General features: G+C 65.8%; 1 protein-coding gene and 1 long non-coding RNA gene across 3 annotated transcripts; one reads left to right on the top strand and one right to left on the bottom strand.

Moving 5' to 3' along the window:
- Nucleotides 1-1,622: 1,622 nt before the first annotated feature.
- PDGFB (platelet derived growth factor subunit B) lies at nt 1,623-18,240 on the top strand. 2 transcript variants are annotated; one of them, XM_051845885.2, is made up of 7 exons: nt 1,623-3,260; nt 10,476-10,572; nt 12,497-12,586; nt 13,289-13,497; nt 14,387-14,531; nt 16,541-16,688; nt 16,917-18,240. In XM_051845885.2, the coding sequence occupies exons 1-6, from the start codon at nt 3,198-3,200 to the stop codon at nt 16,663-16,665; spliced, it is 729 nt and encodes a 242-aa protein (XP_051701845.1). In that variant the 5' UTR covers nt 1,623-3,197; the 3' UTR covers nt 16,666-16,688; nt 16,917-18,240. The 2 variants fall into 2 exon arrangements, with proteins under 2 accessions (XP_051701845.1, XP_051701846.1); XM_051845886.2 differs by lacking the exon at nt 1,623-3,260 and adding an exon at nt 3,342-3,864.
- Nucleotides 18,241-23,297: 5,057 nt separating this feature from the next.
- Nucleotides 23,298-25,087, bottom strand: LOC138844442 (uncharacterized). The gene is made up of 2 exons (XR_011380290.1): nt 24,462-25,087; nt 23,298-23,560 (listed from the first exon to the last, which is right to left on the bottom strand). It is a non-coding gene; the product is annotated as an uncharacterized lncRNA (long non-coding RNA).
- Nucleotides 25,088-25,760: the final 673 nt, after the last annotated feature.

Below are 25,760 nucleotides of genomic sequence, written 5' to 3'. Positions count from 1 at the left end.
CCTGAACTCCAGTCTAGTACTTGGCTGATACACCAGGCAAAGACCAGAGCAAGCAGCAAGCCTGGCGAGCTTCCTGGAGGAGGGGCCCGTGCACAGACACATCTGGACTACAACGATTTGTGTGTCTGCATCACTCAAGGCCGTAGGACATGTCTGAGCAGCAGGCTGGGGTCCCTTCCTCCAGGCAGCACCCCTGCTGTGCACCCCTGAGGCCGAGGACAGATGCTCAGCCGCACGGCATTTTCCCATGGATGTGTTCAAGGCCCACAATGTGGCCTCGTGGTCATCCTGCCGGGCAAGAGCACGGCACGTGGGCTCTGTGGCTGCACTGCTTGGGTTCGAGTCCCGGCCGCGTGACCCCTGCGCTCCCACTCCCCACCAGGAGACAGCAGCCCCCTATCTCACAGGAGCTGTGAGGCCGCCACGGCTCGGTGCTAACAACGGCAGCCACTCTGGTGCCACTTTCAGGTAAGGACGCAGGAGGTCAAGGTCGCTCAGCTGGCTGGTGGACCGGCTTCCGTCTCAAAGTCTTCGAACCCAGTGCTTCGGGAGCTGGCCGCCCATCCTCCCACTCACCTTCCTTGCCCTCCTGCCTCTGTCCGGCCGAGCCACGGGCCTCTCCGAGCCCCACGGCTGGTTTGCTCGTGTGCCTGCAGCAGTGCCTGGCCCCTGGCGAGCGCCGCGAAGCTGCGTTGACAGCCTTGTCCCAGTTCCTGCACGGGACCCCTGCACGCGTGATCTCACGGGAGCCGCCGACCCCTCCACGAGGCGGCCAAACCATTCGTGGACAACGTGTGTCGAGGTGTGGCAAGCTGCACCTGTCGGTTCTCACGTGGGACTCCACCACGCAACCCCAGGGGACCAACACTCCCCGTCCCGCCAAGCGGCCCCTGGCGTCTCCGCCATCCCTCCCATTATATAAGCGTCTCGGATTACACGGGAGGAAATCGGGGTCCTCCCAGGTTAAACAGCCGGCCCAGGACACCTGCTCAGCTAAGTGGCCACTCCAGGCTGGGAACCACCACAGCGACCTGCCCCAGGCTGCGTCTCGGCCACCGTGACACCCGTGTGGCTCCGGGGTGGGTGCCTGCCCTCCTCCGGTCCCAAGAAAGCGGCTCACGAAGAGACAGGCCGTGCACGTGTGAGGCGCTGGCTGCCACCCCAAAGAGGCAATGTTTGGGTACAGATGGCAGACAGAGACAGCAGCAGCAGACAACCTAGAGGTGCCCTGGCGTCACGAGACAGCAGGGCGCAGTGAGCCTGCGGGCCCCGCGGTGGGTGCTGGGCTCGGCGTGTGCGCGTGTGACTCCGTGACTGTGACAGTGTGGCTGCGAAGGCAGGGACATAGCAGCTCCCCAAGCTGGGGGCGGGAGGCGTTAACTGCGTGCATGCTGGTGTGGGCGCATGGGCCCCCCGGCCGGGCACCCCGGGGAGCCGAGGGAGGTGGTACACAGGGTGACAGGAGGCGCGGGATGGCGGTCCCGCGGGATGCTGCAGGCGTGTGGGGGTTTGTGTGACTTTGCAGTTCAACACACTCGGATGCAGCCAACGCTGGCACGGCCGCTCGTGTGCCAGGCAACCAGCTGGGAGGAGGGAACAGAGGCCCAGCCTGCAGCTGAATGGTGCTGGCTGCCGCGGCGTTGGTGTGTTCACCTTGTGGCTGCCTCCTGGCTGGCTGTTTTTTTGCCCTTTCCAGCATTTAATCCTCACAACAAGCCTATCCGCCCCCACCCCCGCCGCCGCCACTTTGAGCACAGGAGGGAAGTGACTGGTCCAAGGTGACCCAGCCTGGGACCCAGGGGAGGGTCTCTGAAGGCAAGCCACAAGCCACGGAGCTGGAGTCCCGTGCGGCCAGCACGCCTGCGCCGCCGGCGTGCCAACCGCTAGTCCTTAGGCGGGGCGGGGGCTTCGACTCCTGGCCCTGGCCCTGGAGACATCCCACCCCCAACAACCACGTGGGTCCCTAACCTGTCCTTGGTGGCCAGCCCGAGGGGCGGGGCGCGTGGGCTCCCCTAGTTCTGTCCGGGGGCCAGAGTCAAGGGCGGAGGGGCTCCCGCTCTCTCGGAGACCCCCGCGAGCCCGGCCGCGCCCCAGGCCCTCCCGAGCTCCCGCCCCCCCTCGCCGCGCTGACTCCCGGCCAGAAGAGGAAAGGCTGTCTCCACCCACCTCTCGCACTCTTCTCCTCTATAAAGGCCGGAACAGCTGAAAGGGTGGCAACTTCTCCTGCAGCCGGGAGCGCCCGCCTGCCTCCCCGCCGCCTCCCCGAGGGCTCCCCTCCGGCCGCCAGCGCCCATCTTTCCCCTCCGAGGTAGAGGGATTTTGCGCCCACACCGGCACACAGGCGCGCAAAAAGGAGAAAAAAAAAAAAGAAAAAAAAAGGGCCCACCTTCCAGCCTCGTTGTAAAGAGAAGCCGGAGCAGCCGCAGCTCGCACGCAGAGGACGCCCGGAGCCGGGAGCAGGCAGCCGGCGGGCACACGGACCGACGGACTCGCGCCGCGTCCACCTGTCGACCGGGCCGCGCCGAGCGCGCAGCGGGCACGCCGCGCGCGCGTTGCCGCCGTGCCCGCCGCCCGGGCCCCGCGCCAGGGCGCACACGCTCCCGCCCCCCCTCCCCCCCTCCCCGCCCCGGCCCGGGCGGGAGTTTGCACCTCTCCCGGCCTGGGTGCTCCGGCCGCCGCTGCAAAGCCAACTTTGGAAAAAGTTTTTTCGGGGAGACTCGGGCTTTGAGGTGCCGGGCCCTGCGCTTTCCGATTTGGGCGACCTCTCCAGAAGATGTTGCAAAAAAGCTAGGCCGGCGGGCAGAGGAAAACGCCTGTAGCCGGCGAGGGAAGACGAACCATCGAGTGCCGCGTTCCTTCTCTAGGAGGTTGGAGTCCCCGGGGCGCCCCCACACGGCTAGACGCCTCGGCTCGGATCGCGACGCAGCCCCCCGGCCGTGGATGCTCGCGCGGGCTCGGGATCCGCCCAGGTAGCGGCCTCGGACCCAGGTCCCGCGCCCAGGTCCTCCCCAGCCCCCCAGCGACGGAGCCCGGGGGCCATGCGGGTGAGCGGCGGCGGCGGCTGCAGCGGCCTGAGCGCCTGATCGCCGCGGACGGGAGCCGAGCCCACCCCCCTCCCCAGCCCCCAACCCTGGCCGCGGGGGCGGCGCGCTCGGTCTACGCGTCCGGGGCCCCGCGGGGCCGGGCCGGGAGTCGGCATGAATCGCTGCTGGGCGCTCTTTCTGTCTCTCTGCTGCTACCTGCGTCTGGCCAGCGCCGAGGTGAGTTGCGACGGCAGCTGCGGCTGGTTCTCTCCATTCATTGCCCCCACCCCCACTCCTGGCCGCCCCTCCCCTCCCTGCAGTGAACTTTGGACCCTAGCAGCAGGGCGAGCCCGCTGACCTCGGAGGGCTGGGGCCGCAGGTCTGGAGGTGCCGGGCTCCAAGGCGAAGGGCGCAAGGGCGGCTTTCTTTCCCACGGGCGTAGACCCTGCGCCTTAGGGCGCCTGGGGAGGGTGTGTGTGGCCGTGCCCCACCCCCACCCCGCCCCACCGCTCAGGTTCCTGCAAGCGAGCCCTCGCCCGCCGAGGGGAGAGGGGTGGGGTGCCGCCGAGGGGTGCGGAAGGCTGCGCGCCCTTCCCAGCCACTTGGGCCTCAGCCTCGCTTCGGCTCGGACCGGCACCCGGCCGGCCCAGGAGGCGCGAGCTAGCGCCCCCCGTGGCGTCCAGCCGCCCCTGGGCGAGGGTTCGGGTCCCGCCCTGGCCCCAGCTCTGGGTCAGGGTGGGCGTCCGCAGGCAGGCGCAGGGCATGCTTGGCCCCAGAGCTCCGTCCCGGCGGAGAGGGTTGTGTCCTGGGTGACGGGGACCGGAGAGACAGACAGACACGAGTAGGTTCGGGGCACTGGGGCGCTGCGGGTAGGGGAAGGACCGGGGACGCTCAAGGAATCCAGCCCCGGGGCGGCGCGTGCCTGAGGCCCCGCCATACCTGCGCCCGCGCCCTGCCAGAGGAAGCACCTCTCTCCCCCGCAGGCAGGGTGCGGAGCGCGCCGCCCGCAGAAGCCTGGCTGCAGGGGAGGGGGTGTACGCACGTCTGCGCGAGCCGCCGGTCGGATCGGCCCCCGCCCCCACCCCCTCCCCCAGGCTCACGTAGCCGTGAGTTGGCAAGTCTGCCCCGAATCCAGGTGGGAAAGGGGGCGGGGCAGGCTGCAGGCTCGAGGTGGAGCGGGAGGGGCGGCGGGCCGCGCGGCGGGCCGGGGTCCCGTCCCGCCTCCGCACCTCGCCGGCTGCGGGGGAGGACCGGCCGCGCGGGCCTCCCGAGAGGCGCAGGGAGGCGGCGGCAGCGGCGGCGAAGGGGTTAAGGCGGAGGGCTCCGAGGCCGCGGCCGGGCCTTGGGCCGCCGCCAGCGCAGGTTGTTTTGACCACGGAGGAGCCGTCTCCTTTTGTTCTCGGGGCTCCTCGAGGGCCGCCGGCCGCCCGCCCGGGGGCCCCGCCCTTCCGCGGCCGCCCCCCGCGGCCCGCACCCGGGAAGGAGGACGCGGGACTCGGCCTGGCCGCCTGCAGGCCCCTCCCGACACCCCCTCCCCGCCTCTCCCGCAGCCCCCCGGGCCGCGGCCAGCTGTTGGGGAGGGGGGCGCCGGCCGGCCCCAGCTGCCGCCTCGCTTCGCCGCGGGACCTGGGGGCTGGGCCCGGTGCCAGGGCGTCCTGGGAACGGCGGCGCCCCGCGGCTGCTCGCCGCAGCCCACCCCGCCCGGCCCCCCGACTCGCTCACTCACCCCACGCATGCACACTCCTGGCCGGAGGCGATGCTGCGCTCCGGCAGGCGGGCGCGCCGAGCGACGGGCACGCACTACCGCGGCCAGGTCGCGCGCCCGCCGCCGCCACGCCCGTGCACACGCGGGCCACACGCGCGCGCACCGCACCCAAAACGCACGCACGGCCCCAGCACACGCGCCCCGAGCACACGTGCGCGCACACCCACGCACGTACACAGGCACGCAAGGCCCTGTGCACCCGGCACCGGGCCCGCCCTGCGCAACAGGTGGGCTCGCCGTGGCCGCCGCCTGCAGCCATCGGTCTCCGCTCCACAGCGCGCTTTTTTTGGTGGTTGTTGTTTTTGGGTGTTTGCCTGCTCTGCCGTTTGACCCCACCAAGCCTTAAGCTCCGTGGTTGCAGTTTTTCCCAGCCACCCCCATGCGGCCCCGAATGGCGGTGCCGTGACTGAAGCGCCCAGAGTGCCCAGAGCGTTTGTCACTTCCAGGAAGCCCTTCTTTGAACCTGCGGCACTGGAGACCCTGTGTTTGACTCCCTTTGCTGATGCAGTCTGGAGAGGCTGTTTCCCAGGCAGGAGGGGCTCCCAGGCCTCCCCTTAGCAGGTGCAACTCGGCCCCAACCTGCTGCTCCTCCCCACGCGGACTCTGCGCCTCCGTGCATCTGACCAGGAGGAGGCGGCACAGAAACTCTGCCCTTGTGTGTGGTGCTTTGCAGCTTGGAAGGTTTATTAATTTTCTGCCAACCCTGACTAAGCCTTAGGTGGGTGCTGGGATGGTCCCGAGACTGATACCCGTGGGGGCCAGACCGAGAATGCGCTCCGGGTTGCCAGTGTGCGGGGCCTCAGGGAGGGCTTGCTGGCGGAGGGGGCCTTGGAGCTGTCCGTGACCCCAGACTGAGACCTGGGTGGAGGCCTCAGAGCTGGGAAGCAGAGGGGACCCCTGTGGCACGCTGGCTGCCGAGAGGGTGACCCCCGCGGTCAGACGACACCCTGACTTCAGCACCCTATGCCCAGAAGGAGAGGAGGAGCCCCCGGTCCTTTGCCACCCAGCTTCCTCTTGGTTTGCTGGTGGACTTGGGGGATGGGAGACTAACTGGCCTGCAGGTGCGCAAGGTCAGGGTGCGAGAATGTGGAGGCAGGAAGTGCACGTGTGTGGGAGGGGGGATTTAGGAGGAGCAGTGAGGGGTGTTGGCTCTTGCCGCTGAGATGCCCCCTCTGGGCCAGCCCTCTTTGGTCCTTGGTTTCTTAGGCATTTAGGGCCTCCTTCCCCGCTGGTGTGCTTTCGTCCTGGTCCCCGTGGGGAAGGGCTCAGAGGCCCCCACCTCGAGACCCCAGCTTGTCTCTCCTTCCCCGTCTCTCTCTGGGCTCGGACAGACAGAGGGGAGGAAGCAGCAGCGAAAGGGGCTGGCAAAGCTCTGTGTCTCTAGCAGCTCTCCGGTTTCTGTCACCTTAAAAACAAACAAACGAGACGTCGGGGTCAGCTCGGAGTCCCCGGGAGCCGCAGAAGTACCTGGCCTCTGGCCTGGGGGGTGACAGCCACTGCACTGGGCTGTCACATGCGGCCAGTCTCTCACTTCCTGCTTTGACATTTTCTCTGCTCCAGCCAGAGGTAGGGAGGCCAGTGGGTGGGGCTCCCAGGAAGACGACGGAGCAGGAGGCAGGGTCCCCGGAGCCCTGAGGAAGGGCAGTGGTGGCCGGGGAAGCTGGGCCGTCTAAATGGCTTCTGTGGTCGGTGCAGAAGCCTTCTTGAAAGGCATTGGCTTCCGGTCTAAAAAGGCCCGAGACTCGCGGGCGGGCGGGCGGGCGCGCGCTGGGAGGCCTTGTCAGCTCCCGCTGCCAGCCAGACAACGCCCCTGGTTGCGTGGGCCCGAGTGGGGCTGTGCCTGTGGGGCGGCGGCAGGCCAGGTGGGGAGCTGCCTGTGTGTGTGCGCTGGGGCCCAGGTGGAGGGTTGGGGAGGGCCCTTTGATCTGCCAGCCTGTTTGGGAGCAGGTAATTCACCTGGCCGGTGCCCTTCCTGCCTCCCGCAGCTGGCGCTGGGGGTGGGGTGGGGAGGGCGCTGTTTGCCTTGGCTCCCAAGGCTGGCTCTGCCCAGCTGCCTCCTCGCCACGCCCTCGCCCTGCCAGGAGCCCCAGGCCTCAGATCTGGGGCAGCTTTGCCAGGGCGCCAGACCCTTCTTCCCTACCTCCCTGCACCAGGGTGTCCGAGGTCCCGGCCGCTCGCCCTCCCACACCCAGACGAGCCTCTCATCCAAACAGGTGGCATTGCAAGTCTGCCTCCCCCTCCCGAGGCATATGGCATCCTGATGCTGGCCGCGGGCTGGCTGTCCCACCCCCAGTCCCGGAAGGGACCTGCCAGCCCACGCGACCCCAGGAAGTGCCGGTGTGGGGCTGGGGTGTCATTTCCTGGGGCCCAGCATCCTCCCACGGGCAGGCCGCCCTCTCCCCGCCCGCTGCCCTCTGCAGACGGCCTGTGCTGCTGGCCTGGGCACGTGTGCCGCTCGCTGCCGCTGCTGAGAGAGTAAGCGTGATGGCAGCGGTGGCTCCCAAAGCGCCTGCTGTTTGCCCTCTGCCCCTTGGTGGGCGGCAGCGGCCTCCCGATTAGTCCCAGGCGAGGTGTTGGGAGCCAATTTTTTTTTCTTTTAAGATTTATTTATTTGAAAGTCAGAGTTACAGCGAGCGAGAGAGAGAGGGAGGGAGAAAGAGAGAGAGATCTTCCATCTGCTGGTTCACTCCCCAAATGGCCGAAATAGCCAGGACTGGGCCAGGCTGAAGCCCGGAGCTTCTTCCAGGTCTCCCATATGGGTGCAGGGGTCCAAGCACTTAAGCCATCTTCCACTGCTTTCCCAGGCATATTAGCAGGGAGCTGGATTGGAAGTGGAGCAGCCGGGACTCGAACCGGCGTCCATATGGGATGCTGGCACTGCAGGCGGTGGCTCAACAGGCTACACCATACCACCAGCCTTGGTAGCTCCATTTAAAAGCCCAAGCTAAAACAGGGACCCTGTGATACCAGGCTCCCCTGGCTTCTGGGCTCCAGGCGTCTGGGGCCAGTGGTGAGCCATTGCGGGCGGCCGTGGTGTGTGTCACTGCCTAGGACACACGCAGGCGCCAAGTGCTGACCCCACACCTCCAATGACGCCCAGAGCCGAGGACAGGGAGGCTGTGCAGCTCTGTGTGGCTGGGAGAACAGGGGTGCCCTGGGGCCTGGGAGACCCCGCACACACGCTCACTGGTCATCTGGAGCTAGACCTCTTGTTTGCTTTTTCCTAGTCTCAGTTGTCTCATCTTAAGATGGGATGAAATAGTGCCCCTGGGTACTGTTATCAAGTCCAAGGCGCCTATCCAATCACAAGCAGCGTGTGCAGGAGCAGGCTCCCTGCTTAGAATAAAACGGACTTGGGGCCGGCGCCGCGGCTCACTGGGCTAATCCTCCGCCTTGCGGCGCCGGCACACCGGGTTCTAGTCCCGGTCGGGGCGCCGGATTCTGTCCCGGTTGTCCCTCTTCCAGGCCAGCCCTCTGCTGTGGCCAGGGAGTGCAGTGGAGGATGGCCCAGGTGCTTGGGCCCTGCACCCCATGGGAGACCAGGAAAAGCACCTGGCTCCTGGCTCCTGCCATCGGATCAGCGCGGTGCGCCGGCCGCAGCGCGCCGGCCGCGGCGGCCATTGGAGGGTGAACAACGGCAAAGGAAGACCTTTCTCTCTGTCTCTCTCTCTCACTGTCCACTCTGCCTGTCAAAAAAAAAAAAAAAAAAAAAAACGGACTTGGGGCTAGTTTCCTGGGTTAAGGGAAGAGTATCCCTGGTGGCCTTCACGATGGAGGCGGTGGGAGAATCATAATAGAGGGGGCCCTAGGGAGCAGTCGAGTCCTTGTGCATTCTGCAGCATTTATTGAGCACCTCCTGTTTGCATCTCGCTCCTCCGCGGTCTCTCTCCTGGGCTTGCTCCTCCCCACTCGGCCCCGCAGCGTCTCAGTTTGTTCCTGCAGGCGTCACCTCCTTTGTGTTGTGGGCCTGGGTGGGCATGCTGGGCCTCCCCTGCCACTGTGGACGCCTGCAGGGGCAAGGAGCTGAGCACCTCCCCCGGGAGGGCCTCACAGACACTTCCTGTTCCTCTTCTGCGAGCGAGGCCTGGCGGGCACCCTTGCTCTGGCCTGGCTCTGCCCCCTCTCCCACCCGCGAGGCAGGACCAGCGTGGACTGGAGGGTTTTCCACCCCTTCGATTCACAGGCGAGCCAGGGTCCGAGAAGGGCAGTGACCAGCCTGAGGTCCGCCAGGTGTCCCTGGCTGGCTGTGCTCTGGGGTGGGTCCTTTGTCAACCTTTGGGCACAGTCACTGTTCTGGGTTGGAGCAGTGAACCTGCTTGGAGGTGGCAGGGGGTGGGACATGAGGGAGGAGTGTGTGTGGTGACGCCTCGCTCAGCCGTTCCCCCCTCCAGCCTCCCCGCAGCCCTGAGACACCGGGGGGAGGCCATTGGCTTCAGGACCCAGCAGAGAAACTGAGGCACAGAGGTATCAAGGGATTGGCTCCCCAGTGGGCACGCCCACCTCCCTGAGGGCTTCCAGCTCCCAGTTGACAGGGGCGGCCAGAGCCGGACCCGGCCGGACCCCTGGAGTAGGTGCTCCGGGTCACCATGACAAGTGTCGAGGAGACAGCTTTTGGGGAGAGCGCCCCAGCACTGCCAGGGGGCCAACGACTCCCCCAAACACACACACTTACTCAGGCAGGGCGAGGCCAGCGCCCCCTCCTGGGCAGCCCTGCCCAGGTCCCAGACACCGTTCCTTGTTTGTGAACCAAGTGAGACACGACTTCTTCCCCTCTCACTCCAGGGAGACTGAGGCACGGGGTGGCCGAGCCCCAGATTCCACAGCCAGAAGCCCCACGTTCTGATGCCTTCTCTGGGGCCCCCGCCCGTGCCCGCCGTGCAGCTCTGCACGTGTGTGCATTCCCACGCGTGGCGTCTCACATCCCCTCTCCGTCTCTTGCTTGCCCTCCTGTCTGTCTCGGGGCCCCTGGCTTCCGCGCTGCGGGGCTGTGGGCCTGTGGGCCAGGCTGCTCTCGTGTGGCTGTGGGACCCGTGATTCGCGTGGAGGAAGCCGGCTCCGGGTGAGGCCTGCTGAAGCGCTTATTAGGTTTCAAGTGTGTTTGGTAGCCGGCCAGAGCGGCTCTAAAAATAGGGTTCGGTGGAGCAAGGGACGGGGTCAGTGTTCAGGTTTCCTGGCGGTGTCTAAGGATTCCCTCTTTCGTGGGAGAGGAGCAGATACACCCGGTACACGTGGCTGCCGCCGCGCACCCAGCTGGGAAGCACGCGTGCACCGGCCGGCTGGGAGCGCAAAGCCTTGGGTTTGAATGCAGCTTCTGCCCCCGCTGCGAGGCTGCAGAACTTGGGCAGAGGACGGCCCCCACCGAGGCCTCTGTTTTCTCGTCTGTGAAACGGGTTTCTGTGCGAGCGTTGATGGGTGCGGGGTGGAGAGGGAGGCGGGGCAGGGCAGAGAAGCGGAGAAAAATCCGATTGGTGGAGCCCGAAGTCTGATGGGGGAGACAGGCGAGCTGGGGTCCCTGTTTGAGGGTTGGGGCGCAGCAGCCCAGCTGGGTCTCAGGGTTCTGGCCCCGGATGCCGCCTGTCCCAGCTGTGCGTTTTCGGATGCCTGGGGGGGCAGTGGGAGGTGCACTGGAGGAGGCCCCGGCGGGCAGCCCCGCCTCCCGCCACTCAGCCGCGCTGTCTGCCTGGCAGGGGGACCCCATTCCTGAAGAGCTCTACGAGATGCTGAGTGGCCACTCCATCCGCTCCTTCGAGGACCTCCAGCGCCTGCTGCACGGAGACCCGGGAGGTAAATTGAATCCGTGCCCCGCACTCTGGCCCTTTTCCCTAAGGTGCCAAGAACTAGGGGCCCAGGGCAGCCCTCGCAGGCCGGCCACACCCACCCTGGGCGGGACCTGCCTGTCCGCAGGCTGGTGGGTACCTGGGCTGTGGGTGTGGCAGGAGAAACAGCCATGCGTGGCGCTGTCTGGGTACAGGGGCGGGGCGGGGAGCAGGTGCCCCGGGCGTGTGCTCAGAGCCTCTCCAGGTGTGGCCAGGGTGTGGGGTGCGGGGGAGCCATCTCCCTGCTCTTCTGGCCCAGGGCCCGGCCTGTGAGGTCTCTCGGGGACACCTGGCCTAGGCCAGCCGGCCGCCCTGGCCAAGCCCGAGGGCGTGCCCAGTGAGAGGGCACGTGCTGGGTGGCACACACGTGGCAGGGCTGGCAGGGCTGGGGCTGGGTTCATGCGCGCTGTCTTCCGAGTGCATGCCATTCGCCTGTAACCTCTGGCCTGCTCGGGCGGCCCCCCTGCACCCGCAGGCCCCCTTCCCTCGGGGTTCTGTCTCTGTGTCACTTTGTAACCCTTGCCCAGACACTATCTGTGGGGGAACAGCTTTTCCTGCCTTTGTTTCCTCTGCCCCTGGGCCCCTGGCTCCCTCTCAGAAGCATTCCCCGGCCCTTTCAACCCCGCCTGGACTGGGGGGTGGTGAAGACGCCCGGCCGGGCCCACCTATTGTTTGCTGGGCCCCCACCGAGGGCTGCCAGAGCCCCCGCCCCGTGCCCGGCTGACCACACAATGGCAACGTCCACATTTAGCCTTTCTGCTGTTTCTCCCCAGGCCCCGGCCCTGCCCGCGGCCGCCGGCCCCTCCACACCCCTGGTGGGGTCGGAGCCCTGCAGATGAGGTTCTCAATAGCCGGCCTGTTTCGAGGCAGCCACGTGGCTATTTTTTCCTAATCAACTTAACCTTTCCACAAAGCACGTCCCTCCCCCCCCCCCCCCCGCCACCCAGGGACATTCCAGAGACGGCAGGGAGAGGGACAGACAGACACGCTGGCGTGCAGGCTGGGGCTGGACAGTCATGGACCAGCCTCCCACTGACAGTCCCCTCCGAGCAGGGTCCCCGGGGCCCTGGCGACGGCCACAGCCAGCAGGAGTCTTTGCCTCTGCCGGGGCGAGAGTGAGAGCCCCGTGTGCAGGTGGCACGAGCTTGTCCCCAACACCTCTCAGCCCAGGGGAGAGCCAGAGAGGCCCGTCCACAACTCAGCGCCAGCGCTGGCCTCCTCCCCCTCCTCCTCCTCCCTTCAGCCCTGGCCGCTGGCTCTGGGGAGGGTCAGTGTCTCGCAGGAGTGCGGGTGGCACCCAGGTGACAGTGCGAGGTTGGGCAGGGCACAGTCATCTGTGGCCCGAGGCGGATGCGTCCAGCTTAGGGCTAAAGGTCCAGGAAGAGGGTGGAGAGAGTGCGGCAGCCGCTGGATGCGGGGCAGCAGGCAGGGCAGGGCTCGGCCCCGCTCCCCACGCCTCCCCTCCACCGGCTCAGCGCCCGGCCCGGCCCTCGCATGCCCGCCCTCTCTCTGGCCCAGCAGGGCCATTGTCCGGGGCTCCGGAGGGTCCCCCCGGGGATTCTGGGAAGTTCTGCATTCGGCACTTCCTGTGGGAACGCTGGGCGGAGGGCACTGGAAGCCGCCCGAGGCCCTGGGTCCCCGCCCCGCCTTGGAGGCCGAGCTCGGGTTCGCCACAGTGGCAAAGGGGGTCAAGTATTTTTAACTGCTGACCTGGGTCCTGGCCAAAAATGTGGCCAAAGCACTCATGGTGGGGGCTCCGGGGTGGCCATCAGCCTCCCACCCGCCTGAGCCCGCTTGGAGGACCCCGGCCGCTGGCGGGGAGCCGTTCTCGGCCAGGGGTCCCCTCCTGCCCGCCACCATCAGCACGGGTCTGACGGCGCCTCGTCTTGCAGACGAAGATAGTGCTGAGCTGGACCTGAACGTGACCCGGTCCCACTCGGGAGGAGAGCCGGACGGCTTGTCCCGCGGCAGGAGGAGCCTGGGTAAGGCCAGGAAGAGGGCCCTGCATGCTCCTGCTCCCACTTAGGGCTGGGCTGAGCTGGGAGAGTGACCCCCTCCGTGCCCTGCCCAGGGGAGCTGAGTCACCCTAACCCCCCAGCGTAGCTCTGCATTTGCTAAATTTGGTGCCTGAGGGCTCACTGGTTCCATACTTGAACCCTGGAGGTCGGCGTTATTAACCCCATTTTGCAGAATTGGAAACTGGGGCCCAGAGAGGGTAGAGAGGCAGGCAAGGTCACACAGCTGGGAGGCCCCGGCCCGCTCTTCCCATGTGAATCCCGTGCCCCTGCTGGCCGAGGGCAGAGCCCGGAGCCGCCTCCTAGCCCTGTGCAGGAGGAGTCTAGCTCGCCAGGCCCCAGAGCAGCCCGGCGGGGAAGCGGGCCCTCCTCCACCTGCTCACCCAGGGTGGGTGCACACCCTCAGAACCATCCCCTGACCCCCGCCATGCTTCTGGGGGGGGTGGGTGGGTCTCACCGTCCCATTTTGCAGATGGGGAAACTGAGGCTTGGAGCATTCAGCTGCCTGCCCAAGTCCTGTGGCTGAGAACAGCCAGGACTTGGTCTCCACCCCGGGGTTGAAGGGAAGTGGGCGAGGGGCAGGCGTTTCTGAGAAAGAGCTGTGTCCGGGGCACGCGCGGGGTGGGGGCCCCTCCACCAGGTTCCCGACTGAGGCTCCTCCCCTTCCAGGCTCCCCCACAGCCGCCGCTGAGCCGGCCGTGATCGCCGAGTGCAAGACGCGCACCGAGGTCTTTGAGATCTCCCGGCGCCTCATCGACCGCACCAACGCCAACTTCCTGGTGTGGCCGCCCTGCGTGGAGGTGCAGCGCTGCTCCGGCTGCTGCAACAACCGGCACGTGCAGTGCCGGCCCACCCAGGTGCAGCTGCGGCCCGTGCAGGTGTGCAGCCCCCACTCGCTCGCGGGCGGGGCGGGGCGGGGCGGGGCAGGTGCAGCTCTCACAGGATATTCTAGGCAGCTGCAGAGTCTCCCGCCGCTCTCTGCTCTCTCATAAGCTGACACCCGCTCCCCTCCCTGCCTCGGACGAGCTGGGTCTTTAACGAGGAGGGTGTAGGGGCACAGTGCGGCCTGCCTCTTCCCCAGGGAGGGCGTGTCCATGCATCCTGCTAGGTGCTGTCCCAGGAGCTCCTGGTCTCAGGCTGGGCTGGGCAGGGCCACAGGAGCCTTGCTGTCTCTGCCCCTCTCCACCGGCCACGCCCCCGTGGGCCCTGCCTGCTCGGCCACGCCCCCTCCCGCCACCTTGGCCAGCGGCGCCTGGCTGCCCAGCCCGCCTTCCCCACGCCCAGATGTCACTCTATCCTCCCTCTGTCGTGGAACCTCCTGTGCCCGGAGCCTCCAACCCTGCACACGGACACCGACAGCTGACCCCCTTCCCGCCTCCCCCTGGATGAAGCCCGGCCTCCCCTCCCCCTGCTTCCTTCCAGACAACCATCTCCCGCCTCTGCCAAAGCCCCTGACCTTGGCTGGCGCTCCAGGAATGGGAACACCACAGCCCCGCAGCCCAACCCGGAAATGCCTTTCTCCCGCTCTGGGGGCAGCCGCAGGGGCCGGGCCGAGCGGGAGGCCACGTTGGAGGGCTTGTTTTGATGGAAAACCTCTGAGAAGGGCAGAGGGCAAGGTCGCGCTGCTGCCCGGGCCTCCGGCTGCTCTCGAGGAAAACATGGAGGCCGGGAGGCTGGGAGGCGTGCGTGCGTGCGGGTGGGCGGGCGTGCCGTGGGCTCCTGCACCGGCGGCTGTTCCAGGGGCGCATTATGGGCTCTGCTCTCCAGGTGAGAAAGATCGAGATTGTGCGCAAGAAGCCCACCTTCAAGAAGGCCACGGTGACCCTGGAGGACCACCTGGCGTGCAAGTGTGAGACGGTGGCAGGCGTGCGGCCCGCGGCCCGGAGCCCCGGGGGGTCCCAGGAGCAGCGAGGTAAGCGCCTCTCTGGGGTCTTCCTCTGCACTCTCAGCCCACGGCCTCCTACCCCTGCGGCAGGAAGTCTGGTCCCAAGCCCCTGGCTGAGCCAGGTTCCTCTGTGGCTGGGAAGCCCTAAGTGAGCTCACAGCCATCAGCTGGCCCTGTGGCCCTGCCACCAGCCAGTCCCCTCACTCACACCACCCCAGCAGGGCTGGCCGCCCCGGGGGCTGAGTACATTTCTGCCTCAGGGCCTTTGCACAGGTGACCAGCCCTTCTCCCAGCTCTGCACAAGCTGAGCCCCTTCTCTTAGCTCTGGAGTCGCCTTCGCCTGGGGGGGTGCCCTCCTGTCTTGCTGGTGCATCCCCTGCCTTGTCTCTGTAAAAGGACTGTAAGGTTTTAGCGCTGGGGTGGACCCGAGAGCCGACCCTGCAAAGCCAGCCTGTCCGTAGTGTTCGCAGTGCGGCTGGAGCAGAGAAGCCGCGGGGCTCCCGGAGGCTGCACGGGCAGCGCCGAGCCCAGGACGCAGGTCTCCCCGTCGTGGGTCCTCTGAGCCGGGCCTGTTCCTCTCTCCCCTCGGGGGCCGCTCGGATCGCTGGGTTGAGATGATCACACGGGGATTACAGACAAACCCAGCCAAGTGGCAGCTTCGCTTTCCGGAACTTTCCGTTGCCAAGCTTCCGGGGTGCTTTCTGTGGCCGGGCGCCCTGCTGGCCTCTCGGTCTCGTTCTTGGGGCTGCGCCCTGGCTCTGGGTGGAGCCTCCCCCTCGGAGTACCCGGGTTCTGTACCTGACACTGGCTCCCGCCTCGGTTTCCTGTAGTGCCGACCCCAGGAGGCAGTGGGGATGCTCCACTGGCCGGGTCCCTGCCGGCTGTGGGAGACCCGGCCCGTGTTCGGAGCTCCTGGCTCTGCCCCTGGCCCTGGCCCAGGCCCGGCCTCCTCCGGGAGGGAACCAGTGGATGGACTCTGGCTCTGTCTCTCTGCCTCTTAAACTGGAAAAAACTAATCAGTGGAAAGGTGGAATGAAGAGATTAGTTTATTTTGGAACATGAAGCCGGGAATCCACGCCGCATTCTTTCACACTAGGTGCTCTCCAAGAGCCTCGGGACACCTGCCGTGCACCAGGCAGCCTGGCCATGCGGGCACGTGGCCGCCACCGTCCCTGTGCAGGCGCCCGCTTGCCGGGGCTCTGCGGCAGACCTGCCCACACACACCAGGCTCCGATCTCAGCCTGTGCCGCCACCTGGAGCTTGGCCTTTGCCCAGCCAGCGTCCTGTTGAAGCTCTGGGCTGAAGCTCCCGGGCCTCCTCTCCTGGGGGCACTTGATACCCACTCCAGCCCTGCACTACTAGGAAATGTGTGACCAGGACCCCTATGAGATGGGAGATAAGACCGTGACCCCTATGAGATGGGAGAAAAGCCGTCAGCCCCCATGAGCCCCAGCAGGCTGGGGACAGCTCCCAAGCCTCCCAGGAAGCAGCCGGCCTGGAGCCGGGCAGACCTGGCTTCCGGTGCGAAAGTGGCCCCTGGAGCCCAGAAGGGAGAGAATGAGTAGGAGCTGACCTTGACCTTGACCAAGGCTCAGCGGCACCAGTCCTGCACCCAGTGACGGAAGCGTGAGCTCGGAGCGCAGGTCCCTGGGTTCAAATCCCAATCTCTGGCGGTGGTGGCCAGATGGTGGCCTAAGGGGGACACAACTCAGCCCAACCTCTTTCCTCCCTGCTGACGCCCCCCCAGCACCGGCCCTGGCATTGCCTCTGCCCTCCTAGGGTCCAGCTGACCCGAGTCCAGGTGGTGGCTAAGGGCGAAGCATCTGAAGCTGTCTTCACTCTGCTGCCCTGTGTGCCGGGCAGGGTGCCGGCAGGTGGCCACACAACCCATTTCACAGATGGGGAAACTGAGGCACAGCCCGTGCAGTGGTTGTCTTCAAGGCACACACAGCGGCTCCAGGCGCCACCACGTGCCCAGCTCAGTCTGGGCCCCTCCCCTGCCCCGCCCCGTTCACAAGCTCTTCTCTCTCCCGCAGCCAAGGCACCCCAGACCCGAGTGGCCATCCGGACGGTGCGTGTCCGCCGGCCGCCCAAGCGCAAGCACCACAAGTTCAAGCACACGCCGGACAAGAAGGCGCTCAAGGAGACCCTCGGGGCCTAGGGGCATCGCAGGAGAGTGGGCAGGTGAGGGCGGCCAGCGGGCCCGGCCCCCAAACCCAGCTTCTCACCCTGGTGCCTCCACCCCGGCAGCCGCTGAGTCCTTCCGAGGGGCAGCGGCGTGGGGGGCTTGGGAGACCCCAGCCCAGCGGTCTCAGCTGCCCTGAGGGAGTGGGGGGATCCTCCCCGCCCCCGCGCGGGCTGGGGTGCATGCTGGGCTGTGTCCGACCCCCTGTCCCTCTGCTTGGCCTACAGGGTAATTTAATATGGTATTTGCTGTATTGCCCCCATGGGGTCCTTGGAGTGATAATGTCCCCCTCGTCCGTCTGTCTCGATGCCTGATTCGGACGGCCATGGTGCTTCTCCTGCCCCGCACGTGTCCGTCCGCCCCCCAGCCGGCCTCCGCCGCAGCGAGAAGGAAGCAGGGCCGAGCCCCGGCGGTGTGGCTGCCTCCTCGAGGATCTGGGCTGAGCGCGCGCGAGACGGATGGGGCAGGCGCGCCCGTCTCCTGTTTGGCTCCTGGACCCCTGGCCAGCTCTGAGGGACCCCTCCAGGCAGGCGGGGGCCTCCTGCTCCGCGGGCCAGGCTGCGCAGACTGCGGGATGGCCGCGCCCGGCCCCTTGGGCAGCTTCTCTTCGCGTCACACGGGAGAGGTCCTCGCCAGTCGGGCCCCTCCGGGAGCTTGTGCAGAGCCCCCGCGGCCGAGCGCCCTCTCAGTAGGCTAGAGATGAAGCCTGCCCTGGGGTGGACGCCGATGCGACCTGGGCACCCCTGCCTCCTCCCCCAGCCCCGCCCCCACCCCCGCTTCTCCTCTGTCTCCGTTCACCTGTCTTCCTGAACCTTGCGTCTTCTTCTGCCCTGCCCCCACCCCGCTCCACTGAGGGGCTCCGGGACCCCCTTACCGAGGCTCCAGGTGACCCCGGTCACTCCTCCCAGGGGCCAGGGCAGCAGGGCCCCCGCGCACCGTGTTCCAACCCAAGCAAGACGGCTGTGTGAGGCTGTACAGGGAGCGCGCTGCACCAGGCGCTGTAGGCAGGCAGCGCGGTGCGCACCGTGGACGTGGCCGCGTGCGCATCTGTTAGGATGGTTTCTGGCAGACGTGGGTAAAGCAGCTGAGGAAAAGCTTCGTGCTCCTAATTCACGCGGGCTCCCGGGGTCTGTGGCTGGGGGTGGTCAGACAGGAGGGAGCCCATGGGCGGGGCCAGGGAGGAAGCACCTGTCCATCTCGCCCCCTTCTGGGCAGGCGTGAGAAACCCAGGGGGGGCGTCTGGGAGGGGGCAGCCCCCCTCTCCCGCCCCTCCTGCTTGCACTCTCCCCCTTCTTCAACCCCTTCCAGCGCCCCCTCGGGAGGGGGGAGAAAAGGGAGGGGCCCCAGGGCCCCCTAGGGGCGGGGTCTGTGCTCCCACCTCCCCTCCCACCTCCTGGCAGCACTTTGCCCCACCCACCCCCATCTACTTCCTTCAGTTTGTAAAGTCGGTGATTATATTTTTGGGGGCCTTCCTTTTATTTTTTAAATGTAAAATTTATTTATATTCCATATTTAAAGTTGTAAAAAAAATAACCACAAAACAAAACAAAATGCTGGGGCCGGAGGTCTGTGTTGCCGTCGTGGTGTCGTGAGTGACAATTAACCCCTCGGGGAGGGCGGGGGTGCGGGCACTCGCGCGCGCATGCGCAGGCTGTCGTGGGCGTGCTGCGGCATGGGGCACCCCGGGCGACGGGTCTGTGCCTCTCCCTGCTGGCCACAGAGGATGGGCTCCGACAGGTCCTCGAGCATCCAGCGGCAGGGGTGGGACTGGCTGTGGGGAGGGCTATGACAGTCGCTTGGCCCAAACCCGGCCTGGGGTTCTCCGCCCTGCACACCTGTGGGGGGAGGGGTGAGTCTGGAATCCCGCCTGTCCCACCCCTCTCCCTCGGACCCGGATGGGTGTCCGGATGCCCAGGGCACCTGCGAGGCTCCGGCTGGGGGGAGGGGGAGGCAGCCCCCAACCGGGAGACGTAAAGTAGAGCAGTTGGAGGATCCGCATTTGCGACACAGCAGCCCCCACCATGTTCCCCTGCCACCCCAGGCCTGGTCTGGGGCCTTCCAGGGTCCTAGAACGGCCCGGCTGAGAAGGAGACCCTCCTGAACCCTCTGCACCCCCTTCCCATTGCTTCCTCTGTACTGTTGGCTGCAATTCAGACGTGATTGCTGGTGTTCAGGCAGCCGTCTTGAGCCAGGACGGTGGGGGAAGGTGGACAAGCCAGCAGCTCTCCCGTGTTAACCCTTGCGGCTGAAGCTAACCCTAGGAGGCAGATGGTGCGGCTTCGACTGGTCCTTTCCCGCAGTGCTGGGCGCTCAGTCACGCTTTGAGGGCTGCCGTGGCACGGTCCAGTCCAGCCTGCTCCAATGCACGCCCCGCCCCCAGAGCCCTCTTCTGGTGCCCACCCCCGCTCCCTCTGTGCAGCCAACTGCCCATCTCCTGTCTCCCTGCCCTCCACGCTGGGTTCCCCTCTCCGCCTGGAGCCTAACACAGTGCCTGGGCGGAGCAGACACTCAGCAGATGAACCGGAGGCTCTGGGCCATCCCTGGCTGCAGGGACACAAGTCGCTCCCCACCCGCTCTGGGAGATCCTGGAGGCCCGAGGGTCCAGCCACCATCTCCTCCCTCTCCCACTCCCTCCTCCTTCCCCTACTTTTAAAAATATTTGTTTATTTGTTTACTTATTTATTTGAAAGGTGACAGAAGGGGGAGACAGAGGAGGGTTTTCTTTTTAAGATTTATTTATTTGAAAGGCAGAGTTAGAGAGAGAGAGATCTTGGCCGTCTGCTGGTCCACTCCCCAAATGGCCACGATGGCTGGGGCTGGGCCAGGCGGCAGCCAGGATTCTGGAGCCCCGTGGTGGGCTCCCACGGCCCCATCCCAGGCTCCCACGTGGATGCAGGGGCCCGAGCACTTGGGTCGGTGTGTGCTGCCTTCCGCAGGGTGCTAGATGGAAGCCCCAGCGGTGTCGCCCCCGTGAGACGCCTGGTGCCACAGGGGAGGGGGGAGACAGGGCCGGGCTGTGCCCCCGGACTGTGCTTGGCCTCCAGCGATGGCAGCATCTTCCTCTTGGCTGGGGCGGCCGAGGTGTCGTCCTGTGCTCTGTCCCACGCTCCGCTCCTCCACTCCACACACAGGCGTGGGCAGGTGTCCTGGTGCCCCCAAATCCTGCTGATGCAGTGCCAGCTCCTCCCTGAGTCTGGCTTCTGTGGGTCTGGCCTGGGGGAGGGGCTGCGTCTCTTTCTGGGAGTCAGAGGTCCCTCGGTTCCTGCTGCTCAGGCGCTGGGGTGGCCCCCGGGGGCCTGTGAGGTGGTGCCCGCCAGTTCAGCTGCCACCTCTGCCCCTTGGATCTCGGTTTGCACTCTAGCGCCCAGGAGCTGGGCACGGGCAGGACTCTGCTCCTGGACACCACGACGGGTTCGGGGCTGTTGGGCCCCTCGGCGGCGTGCTGTGCACGGTCCTGGCGGGGGCTGGGGTCCTGGGCTCTGGCCGGCGCTCGCTGTCCAGGAAGGCAGGTCCTCGTGCCAGGTCTCTGTTGTCTCTGCTGGGGTTGGGGCTGGCCATGCCAGTCTGAGCCTGAGCTCCAACCTGTGGTCCAAGCCTGTGACCATCCTGAGAGGAGCGGGGCACACAGGGCCCCTGCGGGCGAGCTGGTGTCTGGAGCCCAGGACCGTCCACGCACACCCTCTGCGGGTGGTTGATGAGGGGAAATAATAAAGATTTGTCCGCACCATGGCTGGAGATGCGTGTCTAACCCTGCCCCTGCCGGCGACCCTGGGATGGAGGTGTGGCGGTTTCGTGGGTGGGGCAGTCAACCCCGGTCCCAGCTATGGCAGGGGGCTTGGGGGGTTCAGGGTACCTGGAATCATCAGAACGCCCTCCTGAGAGCAGGCGAGGTCCCGGCACTGGCCAGTCTTGCCAGCTACAGGCTGGAATGTGTGCTCTCACTCCTGGCTCGTTTTGACCCTCATGGAAGTCCTGCCTCTGATCTGGGTCTGAGCCAGGGTTTGCTAAAGGAAATTTTTCTGCCTCATTCCCCGTCCAGGACATTGGAATCCACTGTCACCTCCCCGCTTCTCTCATTCTCTCCCAAGACAGTGCAGTGTCATTCTGCAGGCTTTGCTTTCAGCAGGATCTTCCTTCTAGAAGGTTCTAGGGGGCGAGCTGACGTCCGGCTCCCGCGCGGGCCGTGGCTGTGTTTTCGTGAGCTCAGTCCCAGCTTGGGTTTCTGTGCAGTGAGTGGCCACTCGCAGAAGGGGTACGTGTGACCTGCGGAGCGGGCTGGACACCCGGGCTGGGTCAGCACCAGGACCGATGCCCTCGGACGAACACCCGCAGGATGCCACTGCCCTTGTGGTTGGTCCCTCCTCACTGACGCCAGCCTGGGGCGGGTGTCTGTCTCTCTGAACCAGGCCAGCACAGGAGGAGTCCACCTGCCGGGTACCTGTCCCCGCCACACTGGACACCTGGTGGTAGAGCCTCAGGTCCTGGGGCAGTTGTGGGCGCACCGTGGGTGATGGAGAGAATCCACCCCCTGTGGGGTCGCAGCCAGGGTGAGGTGGGAGAGGCACTTACGTTGGGGGCACAGGTTGAGGGGGGACCCAAAACTCAGTGATCCAGTTAAGTAGTATGTTCATGCAAGATTTTAAGAAACTGAAGCTAATGGGAAAACAATCCATGATGAAGCAGGTATCAGCATTTCACTGAGACCAGCGCCGTGGGTTAGCTGCTCCTAGAGACATCGGCACCCCACGTCAGAGCACTGGTTCAAGTCCCGGCTCCTCTGCTTCCCGTCCGGCTCTGTTAATGCTCTTGGGAAGGCAGCGGGAAACGGACCGAGTGCTTGGGCCCCTGCTCCCACGTCGGAGACCCTGATGGAGTTCCGGGCTCCTGGTGTCAGCCTGGCCCAGCCCTGGCCGTTGCAGCCATCTGGGGAATGAACCAGCAGATGGAAGATCTCGCTCGCTCTCTTCCTCTCCCTCTCTGTCACATCAAATAAAATCTTACAAAAAAAAAAAAAAAGAGTTAAAGGCGGGGTCTGCCACCTGCCCGTGCCCGTGCCATGGACGCCGCCTCACCCCCTCGCCCCCTGGGTCCTGTCTGTGTGTCACTTGGTTTCCCTTTCGTAGCCCCAGTCCCACTGACGGCTCCGTGCCCACTGCTTGTTTCTTCCTTTCGTCCCCTCTCTGCCCTGCCCACTGACCACCTGCCTGCTAAACCCCTGCTCCTGACCCCAGAATAGCCCGCCGTGGCCCGCCTCCCTCCCAGCTGCCCCTTTAGGCTTCCCGGGGCTGGAGCGGCCGGCCGGGTCACCCCCTTGCTCACAAGCTGCAGTGGCCCCTGTTCCAAACTGGGGCTCACACGCGCCAGCGAGGCAGAGGCAAACCTCCCGGCTCTGCCTCACCCGTGTCCCCAGAAGCCCCCGCGGGGCCTGGCCTCCTCATCAGTATTCAGACGGCGCCCTCCCCTGCGGAGCGCTTTTCCCCTCACCTGAACCCCTCCACCCTCCTCAAGGTCAAATTCAAGTTCACTGTCAAACGGCCCCTGAAGGAATGCAGAGTGGTGCAGCCACTGTGGCAAGTGTAGACCCAGGGTTAGCGCAAACCCAGGGTGAGTGTGTGACCCAGCAGCTCCACTCCCGGACAGTGCCCACGAGCGGCGGAAGCCGGGTTCTCAAACAGATGCCCACGTCCACGTTCCCAGCAGCCTAAGGGCGGGAGCAGCCTGAGTGCCCCGCATGAGGGATGGGTGACCACAGGGTGCCCACCCACCCAGCTTCAAAAGGGAGGAAACCCCAGGGCCAACCTTGTGGGGCAGCTCCTTAAGCTCCACCTGTGACGCCAGTATCCCAGTGGGTGCAGGTTCAAGTCCCAGCTGCTCCACTTCCGATCCAGCTCCCTGCTAATGCACCTGGGAAAGCAGCAGCAGACGGTCCAGGTGCTTGGGCCCCTGCACTCACGTGGGAGACCCGGATAGAGTTCCTGGCTCCTGGCTTCAGCCTGGCCCAGCTCCAGCCATTTTGGCCATCTGGGCAGAGAACTGGTGGATGGAAGACCTCTCCCCCCCTCTCTCTAACTCTGCCTTTCAAGTAAATAAATAAATATTTAAAAAGGAAGGGAATGCTGACACAAACTCCAACATGGACAAATCTTATGGACATGATGCTAAGTGAAATAACCGATCCCAGAAAGACAGAAATCGAGAGTCCATTTCCACGAGCGCCCCAGTCAAGTCCAAAGTGACAGAAAGTGGGACGGGGGTTGTCGGAGGCTGGGGCGGGGAGCACGGGAGTTACTATTTTTAAAAAGATTCTATCTATCTATCTATCTATCTATCAACTATCTATCAGAGAGAGAGGTCTTCCATCTGCTGGTTCACTCCCCAAATAGCTGCAAAGCCAGGGCTGGGCCAGGCCGAAGCCAGGAGCCAGGAGCTTCTTCCAGGTCTCCCACGTGGGTGCAGGGGCCCAAGCACTTGGTCCATCCTCCACTACTTTCCCAGGTGCATTAGCAGGGAGCTGGTGCTGAAGTGGAGCAGCCGGGGCTCTAGCCAGCATCAGTAGAGGCTGCTGGTGTCACATGTGCTACACCACAACACCGGCACCTGAGTTGTTGTTTTTTTTTTTTTTTTCAAGATTTATTTATTTATTTATTTGAAAGTCAGAGTTACACAGAGAGAGGAGAGGCAGAGAGAAAGAGAAAGAGAGAGAGGGAGAGAGGTCTTCCATCCACTGGTTCATTCCCCAGTTGGCTGCAATGGTGGGAGCTGTACTGATCCGAAGCCAGGAGCCAGGAGCTTCTTCCGGGTCTCCCACGGGGGTGCAGGAGCCCAAGCACTTGGGCCATCCTCCACTGCAATCCCAGGCCATAGCAGAGAGCTGGATCGGAAGAAGAGCAGCCGGGACTAGAACCCGGGCCCATATGGGATACCGGCGCTTCAGGCCAGGGCATTAACCCGCTGCAGCACAGCGCCGGCCCCCTGAGTTATTTTTAATAGGTACAAAGGGTTCTGGTTTTGCAGGATGAAAACAACTCTGGAGATGGACGCGGTGCTGGCCTCACAGTGGCAGGCACCGGCACCGCCGCACGCTTGCAAGTGGACAGAGGGGACGCCATGTGTCGGGTGCATTTTGCCACTCTTTGGAAACGTTAGGGGCAGAACAGCCCAGCCCTGTGGCTCTCCTGCCGGAAATGAGAGTGTCCTCTCCTCTGATTCAGAGGCTGCCTGAGGTGCCCTGGCCTTAGGAGGGGGCTGGAGGGCAAAGTCTCTTAGAGGCCGGGATCTGTGCCTGGGAGGCCTGGCGCGGTGCCCGGCACCAGCTGGTGTTGGGTGGAGGAGGAGCAAGCCGCGGGGGCTCGGCCTGAGCTGCCCAGGGCACGGCAGCTGCAGCCACGAACGCCTGTGCCCTGCCGCACCCTGGCGCAGGTGCCCGCCCCTGCCCGCTCCGAGCCCAGGGCAGGGGGCGCCTGGTGAGATGGGTGTGAGCAGGGCCTGGGGCGATTGAGGCTGGCCAGCCTTCGGCAGGTGGGTTGGCCTGCGAGGATGGCCAGGAGCAGGAGGCAGGTCCACACCGAGACGGGGCGAGGGGCACGGGGGAGATGAGGGTGGAGAGTGAGGACTCAGACAGGGGCTCCTCCCGGCCCAGGGAGGGAGGACGCAGGACCACCTCTCCCGGAGAATCAGGAGCTACCCGGGAGCCTGGCGCTCATTCACTCACTGAACGTTGCCTGAGCCCCTAGCTACGCGCCAGGCCCCGTGGAGGGTGCCAGGGACCTCACCGTGCACAAGCCCAAGATCCTGTCCCAGGCGAGCTCATATCCGAGGGAGAGGCCGAAGGGGCGGCCGGAGGAACCTGCACACCATGCGGGGGCTCCAGGACGCCTGACCGCTGTGCGCCAGCCACCAGGGAGCTGTGAGCTCTGCCCACTTGGAGCGCAGCCCGGCCAGGACAGCACGGCGTGCGCGCTGGCTGCAGTTTCCCCGCGGGTCCGTGCGAGCGGCTTCTGTGTGTGTCCGTCCTTGCGTGCTCAGCGCCTGGGGGCGGGGCTGTGAGTGTTTCTGCGTCTGTGAGTTGCTTGCGGCTCTCTGCGTGTGCGTGTGTAGAGGGAGACCTCAGCGGTGGCTGGGCGGAAACTGAGCCCTGGGGGGAGCGGGGCGCCCCGAGCCCTCCCAGGACTGTGGGAAGCTGGCTGGGGAACAGCTGGCCCACGCCTGCACTTCCTGGATGACTGACAGCAGGAGCAGGCTGCCTGCCCGTGACCGATGCAGGAACGCTGCCACTAATCCAGGCGGAAAGCAGGGGGCTCCGGGGACCCCTGGGGCCTGCCCCCGCTCTGCTCTGCGGCCACCTGTCTGGGGCCTGGGAAGCTTCCAGACCCAGGGCGGACCACCCCCCCCCCACCAGGAGTCCCAGCTCAGGCCCAGCGGGTCAGCCCACCAAGCCCCAGGGCAGGTGAGGACAGTGGGCTCCGGGGTCCAGCAGAGGGCGACTCTGATGTGGAGGGGCTTCAAGTGGGGAGCAGAGACACTGGGCCCAGTGGGGGAGCTTGCCCGTCCCAGGGGCGGCCTCAGGGCACCTGAGACCCAGAACAGCCCGATGGGGAAACCGAGGCAGGGCTGGGGGCTCTCCCTGAGCTATCCCAGCCCACCTGCTGCCTGCCCCAGGCTGGGGGCTGGGGTGCATACAACAGGACCACCCTGCCAAGACCTCTGGAAGCAGCTCCCACAGCCCGGCTCCCCCTGGGGTTCAAGTCCTGCCTTGCCCTGCCAGGCTTCAGTCTGTGCGACCTGGTCCTGTCTACACAGCCATCCCCGCCGTGGTATGGACACAGCCCAGCAAGGCCTGAGGCAGTGAGGACCTGGAACCTGCCTCCAGGGAGGGGCTGGGGGCCTGGCAGTTGTGGTGATTATTGGCTGCCATTAGAAAGGCCCCGCGCCCCCCTGAATTCTTTGGGAGGTTGGGGGTGGTGAGTATCCAGGGGTGCAGCGTCCTGGGGTCACTTGCAGGGGCTGCCACCTGCTCCCACGGCCTCCTTGCTGGCTTGGAGGTGACTTGCCTTGTTTCCCAGCCCAGCAGG

The sequence above is a fragment of the Oryctolagus cuniculus genome, chromosome 11, assembly GCF_964237555.1.
Source record: "Oryctolagus cuniculus chromosome 11, mOryCun1.1, whole genome shotgun sequence".
Classification (NCBI taxonomy): domain Eukaryota; kingdom Metazoa; phylum Chordata; class Mammalia; order Lagomorpha; family Leporidae; genus Oryctolagus; species Oryctolagus cuniculus.
This window is presented reverse-complemented; position numbering and strand designations above follow the sequence as displayed.